Consider the following 18045-nt stretch of genomic DNA (forward strand, 5'->3'; position numbering starts at 1 on the left):
ACCGGCATCATGACATGAATAGAGCTTTTAATGTACTCATTGTAAATACCATCCAACCCACAAGCCTTATTGTTCTTCAATGCATGGACCGCTGACATAATTTCTTCTTCTGTAATCCTACAATCTAAGATATATCATCATGATTATCATAATTTATGTTATTGGCAAAAACATCGTCATTATCATAAGAACATTGATTGAGATCTTTAAAAAATTCAAAAAATTTGTCCATACTGATTTTGTCTGCTGTTTTCTTTGGTTCAAATGATTTTAACATTTCCCAAAAATTCTTAGGGTTACTATCCTTACATTCCCTCAGTTGTTGGACACATTTGTTTTGATATGTCTTAAATGCCTTCTTTAGGGTTTTACTATAAGCTCTACTTGCTGAAATGTACATAGCTTTGCTATTACTGTCTTTAGTCCTTCCATATATACATTTACGCTTGTGGTAAATCTAAGTGATGATTTACATTTTTCATCAAACCAGGGTTTATGCTTGTGCTTATGTACAGAGTGTCTAGAACTTTTTACAGTACCTAGAGTAGTTTAAGCCGCAGTAACCAGCGTCTGAGAGAGTTTATTTACAATTTGGTTAATGTCATTTGGCTCTATTTGGTCTTTACATGCATCTAATTCTGTACACTGATGGGTAATGGCAACCTTATCGATATTACATAAAAATGTTTCACTTTTATCAGGAACCCATCTTTTTACAACTTTATGTACATGTACATCCTTGTCATCATCTATAACTGGAGATAGTTGTTGTGCTGTACAATCTAACGTTAACGATAAGCCACAGTGTACATCGGACGAGATCGGGTCAAACTCCAGCACCTCAAAATCTATTAATAATGGGAATGTTTCTGCTGATGCAATACAATAATCGACAACACTGGCATTTCTGCATGTCAGTTTACCAATACCCTTGTCTTTGCCTAATCTCCCATTTACAATATACAATCCGTTATTTTTACAAAAATCCAGGAGTTTATACCCGTTACAGTTTGTTTCAGTATCCATTGATATTTTATCTAAATTTACACTGTTGTCAACTAGAAGTTGTACATTTGAAAACAATAATTCCTTGTCAATAATATCATTGTCACATAAATATTCGTCCAAAATGATAAAATCCAGAAGATTTTTAGTACGACAATTCATATCACCAACAATACACATGTACTGTGAGCAGTTTGACATACGAATGATATCATTTTCTAGTGTTGTAAATATTTCCGGTGAATGAAATCTACTTTGCTCTGGTGGTATATACACAGTTCCTAGGATAAGGTCATCATTAACATGCAGGAAATCACTTGGTGTCTTACACCATAAAACAATATCATGTATCTTTTCGATGACGCTCACCTTGTCAAATAGTGTATCTTTGATGGCTACAATGATCCCGCCAGATACACGTGTGTTCAGTACGTTAATTCTGTTATTCATATGAACTGAGAATCCTGGGATGTTCACAGCATCTAAATCACACGTTTTAGTTTCAGTCAGACACAGTACATTGTATCTGGACACATCGTTCACAAAATCGGGGTTCAACAGCTTTGTCCTAATACCACACACATTAAGAGACAGTATCTTAAGTTTCTCGTGGGAAGTTACGTTTTCACTGTTAGACGACTCACGGGTTTGCTGACCTCCGTTATTTTACTACCGCGGTCTGTCTCCAGTCATTCAGCCATTTCTTCAACGTCACGGCCAAGGTGTCATTCTGCAACAAGATAACACTTGACCACATAAATCATGGGTTGTTCAGCAGTTCATCCAACAGAACAATGTTAACATTCTTTCTTGGTTCGCTAAAGCAGCATTCACACTTGCGTTAGTAGCTGTAGTTATCCTTAGGGATATCAACGTAGCCAAAATAACACTAACATGTCGAAATATGTCAAAAAAAGCTTGACTACGTTGAACAACGTTTCTATATCAAAGTGTTACCAGGGAAATGTCCGTCAAATTACAGACAAGTATGTTGTACTAGAGTGAACAACATTGAAGTACAAAAAGGGTGCTACACATTATCTACGTATTCCTACGTTAAGCTACATTAGACTACAGTAAAGTACAGTAGCTAGTACATTCAGGTACGTTGAACTACATTTAAAAGCGTATCATTACGTTAAACTAGGGTAAACAACACCCATTTCGCGCAAAAAGTACAGGGTATATCAAGAGACGTGGTTTTCATCACTCTTTCACTTTTGAATTCCTGACAAATCACATATATATTTCATTCCTTTCGTCATTTTGGTCTTAGTTAGGGTTAGCTTAACTACAGTCTAGCTAGGAGGAAAACAAGAAACAGGAGAGGTCAAACCCCAGCTTCTGACATTGCTGAGGTTGCTGAGGTTCATGAGAATCCCCAGGTTCCAGATGTTTCTGGGGTTGCTGAGGATCCGATCTATGAAGACTTGCAGGATATTGATAAAGTTGATGCCACTCCCCCAGATCCAGAAAGCTCTCAGAGTGGCAATGTCCAGGAAGAGGCAGCTGGCGCAAGTACAGGCAGAAGCGAGGACTCAAACAAAGGCACATGTACAGCAACAACAGTCCCAACCTCATCCACATCTGCTATCTCAGACGCAAACACAGCATCAGCAGCCACACACCATCCCTCCTGTCACATCATCCACCAGTGGGGACTACCAGATGGCTTCAAATATTGCGGTTTGACAGCAGCAACAGTGCCCAACGGGATGGATGCCACGCTGGCAGCATGTTTATCAACCGCAGCAGCCGCAGCAGGGACAGTCAGAGCGGTCTTCATGCACACTCTCTACAGGACTTCCTTGAATTCTAGAGTGGAGGTTTTGAGGAATGGATTGACCTTTGTTCCTGTTTGGCAACCACTGTCACCACTGCCTGGAGGATCAAAGACTGTTGATGCTTCCCTGTATCTTTATTTTGTATGTTTGTTTGTATTTTAAACATGAAGTTGAAATGAAAAATACAAATATGATGTTGTTGATATGATATGAAATGAAAACAGCCAAATTATTAACTAAGAGAGTTTTGCTAACAAACCAAAACAACCTGCTTGTTCCTATTAAAAGGCCATTTGAAACAAATTCTGTAAATAAGGTCCTATTTTCAAATATAGATAGAATCTAAATTGAAAATAGATGTTGGAAGACCCGCATTTCAATTAAAGGTGAAGCTTATATATAGTCAAAGCTGCTTTACTGTATTTAATCGGTCAAATCTTACCCTTTAAAGGTTTTCAAATATTTTGATAGAGACGTCTCTGCTTAGTATTCACACAAAATCTGAGATCATTTTGTTGAAATTTAAGGGATGAAAAGGAGGGTCAAAACTATTCGGTCGTACTCTACATTTTGGCTGCAAAGAATAAATTTTGATACCTTATAGCACGTGCAAAAAGGGTGTGTGGTCATAATAAAAATGACAATTTGTTTCGATCAAAAACTCGAACATGACAATTTTACTACTTAATGAAGTAAATAGTTTCATTTCATCAAGAAAAATCAGATGATGAATTTAGTCTGAAACCAAACAGTAATGCAGCTTTAACGCGCCATATAGTTAAAAAGTTTTATTTTACTACATGCATACTTGGCATAATCAAATGTAACATTCTGATAAAGATAAAATTTCAAAGAAATTGGTCTGTCCAAATCACCTTTATCTTGTTAAGTTATAATATGCCTTTATTTAACATGAGAGTTTCTTTCAATATCATTAATTCCAAGTACCATATTTTGAAAAGAAAGGTGTGAAATTACTATGTAAATTATATCATTGGAGGGGTTCCTTTCTCTCAGGTAGTTGTGCAGCACCACACACGTTCTCACTATGAAAGATGCAGTATCTACCTGAACCTGGAAAGTGCTCAGCAGACACCTGAATCTGTTTGCGAGTATCCCAAAGGCAATCTCAACCACACGGCTAGCTCTTGAAAGGCAATAATTGAATACTAGCTCATCTTGTGCCAGTCCCCGGTGAGAGAATAGTTTCATAAGCCAACTCTGCACGGCAAAGGCATCATCAGCAATGATGTAATAAGGTATATCAACATCAAATGGTAAAGGCTCTGCATCTGGTATACCCAAGAGTCCCTGTTGTATTGATTGGTGGATGGCACAGTGGTTCCATATTTGGCTTTCGAAGCTAGACCCAACATCTCCAACCTGAATCCATCGGAATTTGTCATCTGCATCAACCAGGCCCATTAATACAATGGAGCAGAGCCCCTCGTAGTTATTATATGCAGAGCCTGAAATCGAGGGCTTTTTGATGGCAATATGCTTGCCATCAAGAGCACCCAAGACATGTGGAAATTGCCATCTTCCTTGAAATCGCTCTGTCACTTGTAATCTTCATAACATCGGCTTCCATGACATACAAAAAATATTTACACACGGAAACAAGAATCCCTGAGATGGTGTTGTGAGCAAGTCTGAAATTAAACATCAGTGAGTGGTATGAGTCTCCAGTAGCCAAGAACCTTAATGTCAAAGCCAGCTTGAGTCCAGGAGACACAGGATCACACCATCGGGTCCTATTCTTGGTGAGACAGTCCTCTACCCTTGCTAACAGTTCATGGGATGTGGCCATGTCCTAGCGCAGAAAGTTCATGAAAGCTTCAGGATCCTCAAGTTGTAATTCTTCCATGGATTGATCTGCGCAGAAGCCAGTCACGAGTCCACCATCTTCTCTGTTTTCTCTGCTTCTCTTTGTCCTCTTCAAATTGCATGAGACACTGGGCATAACATAGCAGCTCTTTGTTGACAACAGCCCAGAACCGAATCATATTTACTCTTCTATCACTAATGTTGTGTCTGCAGAGTTCAGACAACAAATGATCAGACTGATGTTATCATGGGTTATAAATATCACGTGTATCAACCCATACTTGCTGCCTAGTTATCTGTAGTTTATCTTAGTTTAACTATTGTACATGTGCTAAGAGCACACCTAGCAAGACGTGATATAGCATTTTCAAAACGTAGATTACTGTACAAATACTTAGTTCACTGTACTGAAACGTTTTTTAATGTCAATAAGGTAAATGTAGTGTAGTATAACCGGGTCATGTGAAGTTAAACGAAGTTAGACTGACTTGTGCCCCTACTAAGATGTAGTTTACCATGTTGTTCGTAGATATTTTATGCCTTGATAACTACGATGTTCGTTACGTTTGGCTACAGTAGACTATGGTTATAACTACGGCAAACTACATCTAGCTACATTAAACTAAGTTACTACTACGTTAACAAAATTGTCAGCTTACGTGGCTCTCTGTTGTGCATGCACAACAGATAGATCCCTAAGTATGTTTTTTTCACGTTAATTGCTACGTTATGAACACAGATAGCCACGGACAGCTACGATGAACCATGTATGGATACGTTACACTATGTAAGATTTTTCTACGCATAAGTATGTTATTTAACGCAAGTGTGACTTAGGCTTAAGTCACCAGACATTTCTCTGGAAATACCAATGTGCTGATGTCCTGTATGCAGTTTGTGGCACCACATTCATGGAGGTCTCAGTACACTCGAGCTGTCCTATCTACCTCAATGCAGCATAAATGTTGACTCATCGCTGAACAGAACAGGGTGCCGTTATACAAAGCGATCTTAGCGCTAAGGTGATTGTAACTCTCTTACCTCAACATAGACTTACGACAGTCGTAGCGCTAAGGTTATTTCGTACAATGGCACCCAGTTCTCCATCACTGGTTCGGCCATCCTGAACATGCTTAACACCACTGATATCTCAGTTGTTACATCAAAACAACACCTCTGGCTGTTTGGAGAATGCTGTTTTTCCACAAATGACATTGTTGTATGAAGCAGTCCCAAGTCAGTCACTTGCTTCAAATTGTCCAACAGCATTAGTTGAGCAGTTGCTGACAGACATGTTTTGGTAACCAAGAACCCCCCATTTTACAGGACTATCCAGATTGTTCAGCATACACGTTCAGCACATGCTTGAGCTCTTATCCCAGGATTCTCATGTAGTGTTGCTTTTCTGTATTGTTACATTTTGGTCATGTATTTGATAATTCCTGCATATTGATAATTCTGACAATGACACTTAATTTATTTATTTCAGGATCCTCGCTTCAACAGTGATATTGATGTCCAGATGGCCTACAAGACCAGGAGTATACTCTGTATGGCCATCAAGGACAGTGATGGGGAGGTCATAGGGGTAGCACAGGCCATTAACAAAATCAGTGTCCGAGACGAACCATTTGATGAACATGATGAAAAGGTGAGAGGAGGGAAACTTTCGCCTGGTAGTCTTATGAGTGCTTTACCTCTGTACATGTGCGAAATTGTGACATGAAGTATTGAAGCACCAAACATGGACGGTTCATGTAGACATATAGCTTGGAGACTTAAGTGTCAATAGTATATTTTCATGGTCTACAAAATATGAAAAAAATTATGAAGGTGAATAGCATATGTTATATCACATTTGAAACTATTCCTTCACACTTGGTAGCTGTACATACGATCTTGCTCACATTAATTCTGATAATGCTTCTTTTCATTCTAATAGATAGGAGAGCCTGTAATTACTCATCACTTTTTTCAAGTACAAATGACGAAGTCAAACATGATCAAACTTTCATACATACATCAGGGAATTTGACACATCCAACCATGAGGTTCGACTGTATATAGAGAATTAAACCGAGTGTCTTTTTATACCAATTATATCAAAATATACTGAGAGGCACAAATAACGCATACTAAAATTTAAGTGTCAATAATCTTTTGCTGAAATGAAATATACAAATAACAATCAATACAAATGACTAATTAAAGATTACACTGATGAATTTCATGAAAAGTTACTGTGTGACAAAGAATTAATGTCTATGAAAATGACGTCAAAGGCGAGTGGTGTCAATAACGAGTGTGTCCTCCTTGTGCAGCAATGCACGCTTGAAGCCGGCGAGGCATTGAGAGACACAGTCGACGAATTGCAGCCTGAGGAATACGTCTCCAATGATGCAGAAGAGCTTGAGTCAGTTGTGGAACCATCTGTGGAGGATTTTGTTGACGTCGGACACGGGCTAGGTTCATCCCACAAATGTTCTATAGAGTTCAAATCTGGGGACCTTGCAGGCCAGTCCAACACATTAACGTTGTTCTGTTGCAAGAAGGCATTTGTTATCCTGGCAGTGTGAGGCCTTGCATTGTCATGTTGAAAGACATGGCGACATAAACCATGTTGAGTCAGTAATGGTAGCAGAACAGGCTGTAGAACGTTGTCGATGTAACGTCTTGCATTAAGGTTCCCCTGAATAACAACAAGATCCGAGGGGAAATTTGCAAAAACATAACACCTCCACCTCCAAACCGATCACGTTCAATAACACATGGTTGTGTAAATCGTTCATGTTGGTGTCGGTATACACGTAAACGTCCATCAGGGTAGCTGACTGTGAAACGTGATTCATCAGAAAAAACAACTTGTCTCCAATATCTACCACCGAGATTACCTGCCATGCTTGCCTGTGTGCCTGAGTCAAAATTTGTCCACGGTAGGGTCATCGACACCTCAAATTCCTGGCAGCAAGACGACGACGCACTGTACGGTCACTGATGTGTCTTCCACGGAGACCAATGGTTGCATTTGCCGTTGACCTGGCAGACGTGAAGCGATTTCTGAGGTGTCTGTTAACGATTTGACGATCTTGTCTCTGTGACGTCACAGGCGGTGCACCTGGTCGAGGGTGGTCCCTTACGCTGCCTGTGGTTCTCAACCGCTCATGTAATCTCGATATTGTCGTTTGATGGCAATGGAAATGAGCAGCAACTTGTTCTTAGGTACGACCAATATTTAACATCCCCATTGCTTCATTACGCTGATCTTGCGTTAACTGTGGCATTGTGTAGGCAAGTGATGGCAAAATGTCATGGTGTGCATTTATAGGACCTACCTTTGAGGTTTGCACGTGCATCATGCCTTTCACAAAATGTGCATCGATAGCTAACTCTGGCTGCCCATCTACTGGACTGTAGACCACTTATCAACACAGCTAACTCTGGCTGCCCATCTACTGGACTGTAGACCACTTATCAACACAGCTAACTCCTGTTGCCCATCTGCTGGACCGTAGACAACTTATCAACACAGCTAACTCCGGTTGCCCATCTGCTGGACTGTAGACCACTTATCAACACAGCTAACTCTGGCTGCCCATCTACTGGACTGTGGACCACTTATCAACACAGCTAACTCCTGTTGCCCATCTGCTGGACCGTAGACAACTTATCAACACAGCTAATTCCTGTTGCCCATCTGCTGGACTGTAGACCACTTATCAACACAGCTAACTCTAGCTGACCATCTCCTGGACTGTAGACCACTTATCAACACAGCTAACTCTGGCTGCCCATCTACTGGACTGTGGACAAGCTATCAACACAGCTAACTCTGGCTGCCCATCTACTGGACTGTAGACAACTTATCAACACAGCTAACTTTGGCTGCCCATCTACTGGACTGTAGACAACTTATCAACACAGCTAACTCTGGCTGCCCATCTACTGGACTGTAGACCACTTATCAACACAGCTAACTCTGGCTGCCCATCTACTGGACTGTAGACCACTTATCAACACAGCTAACTCTGGCTGCCAATCTACTGGACTGTAGACCACTTATCAACACAGCTAACTCCGGTTGCCCATCTGCTGGACTGTAGACCACTTATCAACACAGCTAACTCTGGCTGCCCATCTACTGGACTGTAGACCACTTACCAACACAGCTAACTCCGGTTGCCCATCTGTTGGACTGTAGACCACTTATCAACACAGCTAACTCTGTCTGCCCATCTACTGGACTGTAGACCACTTATCAACACAGCTAACTCTGGCTGTCCATCTGCTGGACCGTAGACCACTTACCAACACAGCTAACTCTGGCTGCCCATCTACTGGACTGTAGAAAACTTATCAACACAGCTAACTCCTGTTGCCCATCTACTGGACTGTAGACAAGTTATCAACACAGCTAACTCTGGCTGCCCATCTACTGGATTGTAGACAAGTTATCAACACAGCTAACTCTGGCTGCCCATCTACTGGACTGTAGACAACTTATCAACACAGCTAACTCTGGCTGTTCATCTGCTGGACCGTAGACCACTTATCAACACAGCTAACTCTGGCTGCCCATCTACTGGACTGTGGACAACTTATCAACACAGCTAACTCTAGCTGTCCATCTGCTGGACTGTAGACCACTTATCAACACAGCTAACTCTGTCTGCCCATCTACTGGACTGTAGACAACTTATCAACACAGCTAACTCTGGCTGCCCATCTACTGGACTGTAGACAACTTATCAACACAGCTAACTCCGGTTGCCCATCTGCTGGACTGTAGACCACTTATCAACACAGCTAACTCTGGCTGCCCATCTACTGGACTGTAGACCACTTATCAACACAGCTAACTCTGGCTGCCCATCTACTGGACTGTAGACCACTTATCAACACAGCTAACTCTGGCTGCCCATCTACTGGACTGTAGACCACTTATCAACACAGCTAACTCTGGCTGCCCATCTACTGGTTTGTAGACAACTTATCAACACAGCTAACTCTGGCTGTCCATCTGCTGGACCGTAGACCACTTATCAACACAGCTTACTCTGGCCCCATCTACTGGACTGTGGACAACTTATCAACACAGCTAACTCTGGCTGTCCATCTGCTGGACCGTAGACCACTTACCAACACAGCTAACTCTGGCTGCCCATCTACTGGATTGTAGACAAGTTATCAACACAGCTAACTCCTGTTGCCCATCTACTGGACTGTAGACCACTTATCAACACAGCTAACTCTGGCTGCCCATCTACTGGTTTGTAGACAACTTATCAACACAGCTAACTCTGGCTGTCCATCTGCTGGACCGTAGACCACTTATCAACACAGCTAACTCTGGCCCCATCTACTGGACTGTGGACAACTTATCAACACAGCTAACTCTGGCTGTCCATCTGCTGGACCGTAGACCACTTACCAACACAGCTAACTCTGGCTGCCCATCTACTGGACTGTAGACAAGTTATCAACACAGCTAACTCTGGCTGTCCATCTGCTGGACTGTAGACAAGTTATCAACACAGCTAACTCCTGTTGCCCATCTACTGGACTGTAGACAAGTTATCAACACAGCTAACTCTGGCTGCCCATCTACTGAATTGTAGACAAGTTATCAACACAGCTAACTCTGGCTGCCCATCTACTGGACTGTAGACAACTTATCAACACAGCTAACTCTGGCTGCCCATCTACTGGACTGTAGACCACTTATCAACACAGCTAACTCTGGCTGCCCATCTACTGGACTGTAGACCACTTATCAACACAGCTAACTCCGGTTGCCCATCTGCTGGACTGTAGACCACTTATCAACACAGCTAACTCTGGCTGTCCATCTGCTGGACCGTAGACCACTTACCAACACAGCTAACTCTGGCTGCCCATCTACTGGACTGTAGACAACTTATCAACACAGCTAACTCTGGCTGCCCATCTACTGCACTGTTTGTAGGTAACTTACCACCTAGATACTCCTTGATGTCAAAATATCTGATGGTGCTCCTTTGATACATGCAATTCATCATACTTTGGTGACTGATGTGGTTCTGTGTTCCACACTGGACTAAGAGGCAACTTAAGAACTACACAAGAATCGATGTGGTTTGGGAGGTTTACATGGCAGGAAGGAGCCAGCTAGAGAGAAGACAGCTAGAAGGAAGGATTCAGGCTAGAGAAAGCTGGCCAAAACTTTGTATGCTCTCTAGGAGATTAAAGAATAAAAAAGAACTGTGGTCACTTCTGACCGAATAAGCAGCTGCCTGTCAATACCAAATTGACAAAGTGGTTTATTATCCCTGGTGCAATGGTTGGGTCATAAGGCAAGCTGCTGAGCATGTGGAAGCAGATACAAGAGCTTGTCTTCATTTTGACAATGCCATCAGAAAGGGACTTGTTGAAAGTTACTGGGAATATTTTAATGAAATTGTGTGCTCAGTCTTGACTCCAAACAAATTCCAGGATGTACTCCCCTGTCACATGTTTGCATATACATGACATTATGACCATACAGGATGTATTCCCCTGTCACATGTTTGCATATACATGACATTATGACCATACAGGATGTATTCCCCTGTCACATGTTTGCATATACATGACATTATGACCATACAGGATGTATTCCCCTGTCACATGTTTGCATATACATGACATTATGACCATACAGGATGTATTCCCCTGTCACATGTTTGCATATACATGACATTATGACCATACAGGATGTATTCCCCTGTCACATGTTTGCATATACATGACATTATGACCATACAGGATGTATTCCCCTGTCACATGTTTGCATATACATGACATTATGACCATACAGGATGTATTCCCCTGTCACATGTTTGCATATACATGACATTATGACCATACATGATGTATTCCCCTGTCACATGTTTGCATATACATGACATTATGACCATACATGATGTATTCCCCTGTCACATGTTTGCATATACATGACATTATGACCATACAGGATGTACTCCCCTGTCACATGTTTGCATTATGACCATACAGGATATTCGTCGTTATTTAAAGAAAGTAAATTCTTGCTCTTATGTACTCAAATTCACGTAACAGTATTCATTAGGGGTGGGACAATACACCAACTGTGCGATCCAATACATATCCCGGTACCTTATGATCTGTTACGTAGCACAATGCTTGCATGTGCTCTTACCTGTAGTGCGTAAGCCATCTTTTTCAAAGACAAAATGGCAAACAACCAGGCATACTGATGATTTACTGTTGGCAGTGTCATGTATGGCACAATGGATGAAAATATTTACTTTTTCACCACAAATTTTCAAACTAATTTGTGTTTTGTGTAACGGTTATTAATGCAAATTTAAGGTAAAAACCAATATTTGTACTTTGTGAGCGATTGTGATTGATACTTATATCGAGAAGTAACAACAACAACAACAACTAAGAGAGTCACTCTAACTTACACTTCCAATGCAGGAAGTTGATGAGATATCATTTATGGGAGCTTCACTCAATTTGCCACTGATTGTCATCAGAAATAAAGTTACAAAATACACACACTGCCACATTACAATTTTTTTACACTCTTTGTTGCAGGTCTTTGCCTCATATCTTGCATTCTGTGGTATTGGTGTGAAAAATGCTCAACTTTATGAAAGGTCTCAGCTTGAAAACAGAAGGAACCAGGTAATGCGAAGGGGCACCCTGCGGCCTACTACACTGTGTTCCTTACAGTTAACAATCAGTTTTGCTTTTGTAATTCTGGTGACTTCAGCACCTGTATTGTAGATATTGCCATATGTATCACCCATCCAGTATGTTGTTATCTATACCTGGATCCTTTCATCGCTTAGTGTTGTGTCCACTGAGTTGCCAGTATGCTGAATGTCTGCCTTCCAATGAAGCAACACTTATGCTAGATTATAGGTAGTACAGGTACAATTGTCTGTGATTGCAGGTGCTACTGGACCTAGCCCGTGTGATATTTGAAGAACAGAGTAATGTTGCTAACCTGATCCACAAGATCATGATGCACACCCAGTCCTTGCTGCAGTGTGAGAGGTGTCAGGTGCTCCTTGTGGATGATCTCTCAAAGGTGGGCCACTTGCTGCACACAATGCATGTCCACACTGGTATAACCACATGCACACTACCATATACACATGTAGACAGATAGCTGCTAACTGTTCTGTATGTACCGGCTCACATATATTGAGAGATGCAACCCAGCATGTTATTCACTGTAGTGTTTGAGGTGATGTGTCTGTGTATGTACCTTGACAGTAGTATAAGTAATGATGGTTCTGGACCACTTCCACTGGAGCCAGATTCATATACCTATACTGCTACTGCAGAGGGAATTTTTTATGCAAAAAAGATGATGTGATTCAATGATCATCATGATTCGTATTAAAAGAATCATCAATATTAATTAATAATGGATAAAATTTACTATAGCCCACAAGGATATTGGAAAAGTACAGGAGCAATAAAAAAATTAGCCACTGCGGCTAAGGTATCTAAAGATGTGGCCAAGGATTGGTTAAAGAAACAAGCGATGTGGCAAATATACTTACCGGCACCGCGTTATATACCGAGGAAGAAGTTTGATATTTTACAATCAGGCTGACCTCTTGTTTCTTCCCCATGATAAGGTAAGACGCAAAACGTATAAATACGCTTTAACCATAGTGGATGTGGCTAGTCGGTACAAAGAGGCTGAGCCATTAGCCTCAAAAGATTCAACAGAGGTAGCTAATGCACTGAGTCGCATATATAAACATGGACCACTAAAATGGCCTAAGCTATATCGCGAGTATATGGGATCAGTAACTAAACTATTAACAAAGCACGATGTCGCAATCAGACGTGGTGAAAAAGAGGCCCACCATAGTCAAGCTTGCCTCAAAAGATTTACCGTATTTTCTTGAGTATAGTGCCCACTTTTAAAAAAGAAACACTGCTGTGTAGAAGGGGGTGCGGATTATACACGAAATAATGAGTTTTGATGTTTTTTTCCCCATGGAAAGATATTACCGCGAGCATGTAACACCGGAAATACCATGTCAACAAATCCATACTGAAGTCCACAAATTAATCATGTAATTACACTGTCTGGCTATAAAAAGTGTTCTTTGTATATCTGGACTTATGTATATCACTTATTTCATTAATTTTATTCAAAAATCCTTTTAATATTGTTTTAATTGATTTCCGCGAAATCGTGTGTGAAGCGATCAGAAGATCGCACAACTCACCGATATTAACAGCAACCATGGTCAAATTAAAACTATTGACGCCTTGAAACGAACATTAGTTGACAGAGATCAACCGAATGGGTGACACGATTATCAGCTGTTGTATCAGCGCTGAATAATGAAGTAACGAGATACATATATCATAAATGCCATACTTTGTCTCGTTAAAGTTATATTTGTTATAGTTTGACGAATCTATGTCAACACGTAGTTCTCGCGATCACGTGCGTGTGAGCTTGACGGTGACTTGTCAGACTGGTTCCCTGTGAAAAAAAATAACCGGCAATAGCGATCAGCTGCTTTGCTTAGGGTTATTATTAATTAAAATATGTTTAGTAAAAGCTGCAACTAAATTAATAAGATATTGGGATATATTATTCCTGATAAAATAATTTTTTCAGATACAATTTTTGCCAATCCTTGCATTAAAATCCTGTAAAGTTATATCATTGGGTGTGTCTTGACCGAATCACCGGTAGATTCCAAGAAAACGTGTGTACAGCTGATTGCTGTTTCCGGCTTAGTTTACGAGAAAATACACAAGGTAATCTTAATCCCTGGATGTAAAACAATGCCTAGCAGAACAAAAAATACAATTTAAACGGTAAATAAACATGTCTGGTGATTTTTCATCTCAAATTTCGAATTTGTACTGACCAAGTATCGCATCACCCGTTCGTTTACCAGAATTCGCTGAAGGGGTCGATCTACGGTGTAATATTTTTCTGCGATTGACACTCAATTATTTTTTTTCCGAAATACTGAATCCGCTAGAGGGGGTGCACATTATACATGGGTGCGCACTATGCTCAAGAAAATATGGTAACCAGACATTAGCCGAATGTTTGTTTGGATATCAGCATGGGATTGAAATGAAATCGGATCGATTAAGATCAACTGAATGGGTGACACGATTATCAGCTGTTGTATCAGCGCTGTATAATGAAGTAACAAGATTAATTGGGAAGAAACCATCCGATGCGATTAAAATGAAATCTGTGACTTCCGAATCTTCAGCCCCGAGGAGAGGCAAAGAACAAAAACTTCCGGATAGAGTAAGCATTAGAAATTTATACCAGCCCAGTGAACTCAAAGGAGGCCAACTTCGTGCAACCAATCCGATTTGGTCCCTTAAGATATATAACATTAGTTGGTTCGTTAATGAAAAAAGGACAGCCTATTCTTTATTATCTTAAAACAAATTGTTGGCGTCGAGATATAATATGTGCGTATCGGGTTTACTCGGATCATATCCTTCCACTAATTTATTTTTAGCCTTAGAAAACCTTTTAGCTGTCATCGATATACCACCTCTTAATCCTTTCTCAACAAACAAGTGCATATGGTAATCGGTGAGTAATTTTAGTTACACCGGTCTTCTTCAACAATGCATCCCATAGTCCGGGACTGGAATAGTACCATGCCGGGTCCAAGCTGTATTGTTTTAAACATGTCTTTCTAAATATTTTGAATATATTGGTGAGTAACAGTACATCGTTTTTTAAGTACAGATTGTGATAATCACCTAAATTTTTACAACCTAATTTATCCCACACCGTCAGAGCGTGTTCATAATCGGCATCGGTTATTTTAGATTCTGTTAAGTTACTATAGAATGATTCAAGGGGTGGTAATTTAGTTTTGTCAAATCTAGACCAATCATCCATATATTCGTAAGGATATACATCTTTTCTTAGCAACAAATGACATGTTAACCGATCAGTATATTGATTTGTTATTGCAAAGTCATCGGGATTGTTTGCATTAGCTAAATTGTCCAGGGAAGATAACTAAAACTGTACGGAGTCTATGAATCTAAGCCCATTACTTTGCTTTATTCTAGCTTTCCCATCCTTGTCCGTATAATGTATAGTTTTAGTCAACGAGAATAATATGTATTTTTCTATATAATCGGTCTTTGAGATTGCTTGCATGATGAGATGAGAATCATATCTTCTAAGGTTATGAAACACAACGGGGATGGGTATTGTTTGAGAATTCATTTTTAGTTTCAAGTTACACTCGTTATGTGCGGCTCCCCGATAATTACCCGTGACGTGACAATAATCTCTTACGGAATCCCTATTCAGGGGTTTATTACAAACATGACAACTCGTTGACTTCTTATAGGCCCTCCAATCATCCCTCGTCATACACATGGGTTTCTTACGCGACAAATTTTCCCTGTTTATTCTCTCTTCGTTTTGTAGATATTCTAGGAACTTTTCCGCTGCATCGGGACCTCTGTCAATCACGGGCGGGTTTGTTTTCCCATCATACCTTACAACTATATATCCAAACCCACAAGGAATATGTTCTTGAGTACTACTGAACTACATTCAGTATTGTGTTCGGTATTTTCTATCGGTTTGATAAGTGCTTCGAAGTCAGCATAAATAATGTACGGTACTGGCATTTGATTACAATAATGTTCAAATTTTAACATATTTTTTCCCTCTTTAGGCATATCGATCCTGATAGCAGTCTGTCCAACACCTCTGCAGTCTTCTTTATGCGCTTCTAATAGATACTGTCTGCTGTACCCATGCAGGCATCTTTCGCAGAAACATTTCTTTCTCTCATGTTTTGTTTGATCGTATAATAGCCTGTTTAAACTCTTTATCCACGTATAATGATATTTACCATCTTTTTTTATCAGAAATGAATTGATTCTGGGAAGATGTCGTTTTGGGGGGTAGCTCGAAGGTCTATCCGGATGTTTGTCTGCGGGGAACATGGCAGATCTTATCATCATTCCGATACAGTCATCACCTTTATTTTTTACATTAATTATGGCTTTTTCTTTTTATAATACGAGGGTTAATCTATATAAGATCCACCTTTGAAAGGCATATAATTTGCTATATCTAAATATAAACTATCTATTTTATCCACACCCTAACCCGAACCTCTATTAGTCCAGCTTTCTAAAGTTTCTTGTATCTGCTGAATTGATGCATCTAATGATGTGCTTATAGTATCAGATTCGGTTATAACTTCTTGGTTGCTCTGGAAATAAGGTTCGGTATATTCGGCATCATTTTTACTCAATGACATTTTAACCATTAGCTGGTATTTTATGCTATTTAAATCATCTAACTCCTCGTTAATTTTGCTCGATACGATGGGCTTCACATCATTAACATCCATGTTGGAATTAATATCCATCTTCCAACAACTTAGGTTTTTACCAACGCCAGCTGTGGGTACAACCCGGTTGAATTTTATCAACATCAACTGATTGATTTTTATCAACAACAGTAGGTTTATTATTATTATCTAGTAAATCAATCAATTCAGCTTTTCTCATTCGAGAATAACCATGTAGACCACGTTGTTTTGCCAAAGCCTTCAACTCTCTGACAAAAACCATTGTGATTTAATGGTATATGCAAAGTGAGTCAAATGTCTAAACGTATACTCTCTACATATTCCTCTCATTGATGTAATCTCTCTTCCTAGCATAAATAATCTGGTTCCTGACCCTATCAGCGCCATGTTTCTTACATAAACAATAACGACCTTTGACCCCTATCCCACATACAGAACACGTATAATTTACATTTCCTTGTCTGATGTAATAAGCATGAATACCGCAGTATATACGTAGGTTGCATTGAATTGGTTTTCCCATGAGTGTAAATCTGCACAGATTCATGGTTATACACCTATCATATCATTTGTCTAAATGCAAATCACACTCCACTGGTGAGCTGTTGAGTCATCGCTGATACATAATAAATCATAGCTTATCCGTAATTGTGTAGCTGAAAATAGACACAGCAGTCAGGGTTAATAGCAGATAAGAAATAATTGATGCAATACTATATTTATAAAATATTCAAATGTTTAATTACTGTATTCGATGCAATAAGCGCCTAGGGTGCTCTCAAAATGAGAAATAGAAATTGTATTTTTCGTGACATACTCGTAAGCAGTCTTGTAAACGATCGCCCGGATCAACTTTGTACACCTCAGGATCATTCATTACCCAACCTCTCGATAGGTATGTTTTATTAACGGTTATAGTCGTGCATAGAATAATAATATGGTTGAAAACATCCATAAAATGACTTTGTAAAATATCTAGAATAAAAGCTGTTTTCCGCATTTGCCCGCAGATGAAAGCGCACGCCCTCGATGGTCAATTCTACTTTTGTAATCTTGGGATT

At 39.9% G+C, this 18045-nt stretch overlaps 2 protein-coding genes across 3 annotated transcripts in view; one reads left to right on the plus strand and one right to left on the minus strand.

The window, feature by feature from the left end:
• LOC139468129 (dual 3',5'-cyclic-AMP and -GMP phosphodiesterase 11-like) overlaps positions 1 to 18045 on the plus strand; it is a 154654-nt gene that overhangs the window by 84060 nt on the left and 52549 nt on the right. For both annotated transcript variants that reach the window (XM_071249890.1, XM_071249891.1), the window contains exons 2-4: positions 6106 to 6267; positions 12213 to 12302; positions 12574 to 12711. In XM_071249890.1, coding sequence (XP_071105991.1) covers positions 6106 to 6267; positions 12213 to 12302; positions 12574 to 12711 — 390 coding nt within the window. The remainder of the gene's footprint in view (positions 1 to 6105; positions 6268 to 12212; positions 12303 to 12573; positions 12712 to 18045) is intronic.
• On the minus strand, positions 95 to 5738 carry LOC139468961 (uncharacterized). Its single transcript, XM_071251106.1, has 5 exons — positions 5674 to 5738; positions 4692 to 4823; positions 2342 to 2514; positions 565 to 1058; positions 95 to 457 (listed from the first exon to the last, which is right to left on the minus strand). Exons 1-5 carry the CDS (start codon positions 5736 to 5738, stop codon positions 125 to 127), a joined length of 1197 nt encoding a protein of 398 aa, XP_071107207.1. The 3' UTR covers positions 95 to 124.

This window comes from Haliotis cracherodii, unplaced genomic scaffold, assembly GCF_022045235.1.
Source record: "Haliotis cracherodii isolate W230 unplaced genomic scaffold, xgHalCrac1.p SCAF_2, whole genome shotgun sequence".
NCBI classification, from domain to species: domain Eukaryota; kingdom Metazoa; phylum Mollusca; class Gastropoda; order Lepetellida; family Haliotidae; genus Haliotis; species Haliotis cracherodii.

Coding starts and splice junctions, on each gene's coding strand:
- LOC139468961 (XM_071251106.1), bottom strand. CDS start 5,738: ATGGCCGAACCAGTGATGGAGAACTGGGTGCCATTGTACGAAATAACC. Junction 4,824..5,673: donor ACCTTAGCGCTACGACTGTC/GTAAGTCTATGT, acceptor TGAACTCTGCAG/ACACAACATTAGTGATAGAA. Junction 1,059..2,341: donor CAGCAATGTCAGAAGCTGGG/GTTTGACCTCTC, acceptor TACAACTTCTAG/TTGACAACAGTGTAAATTTA.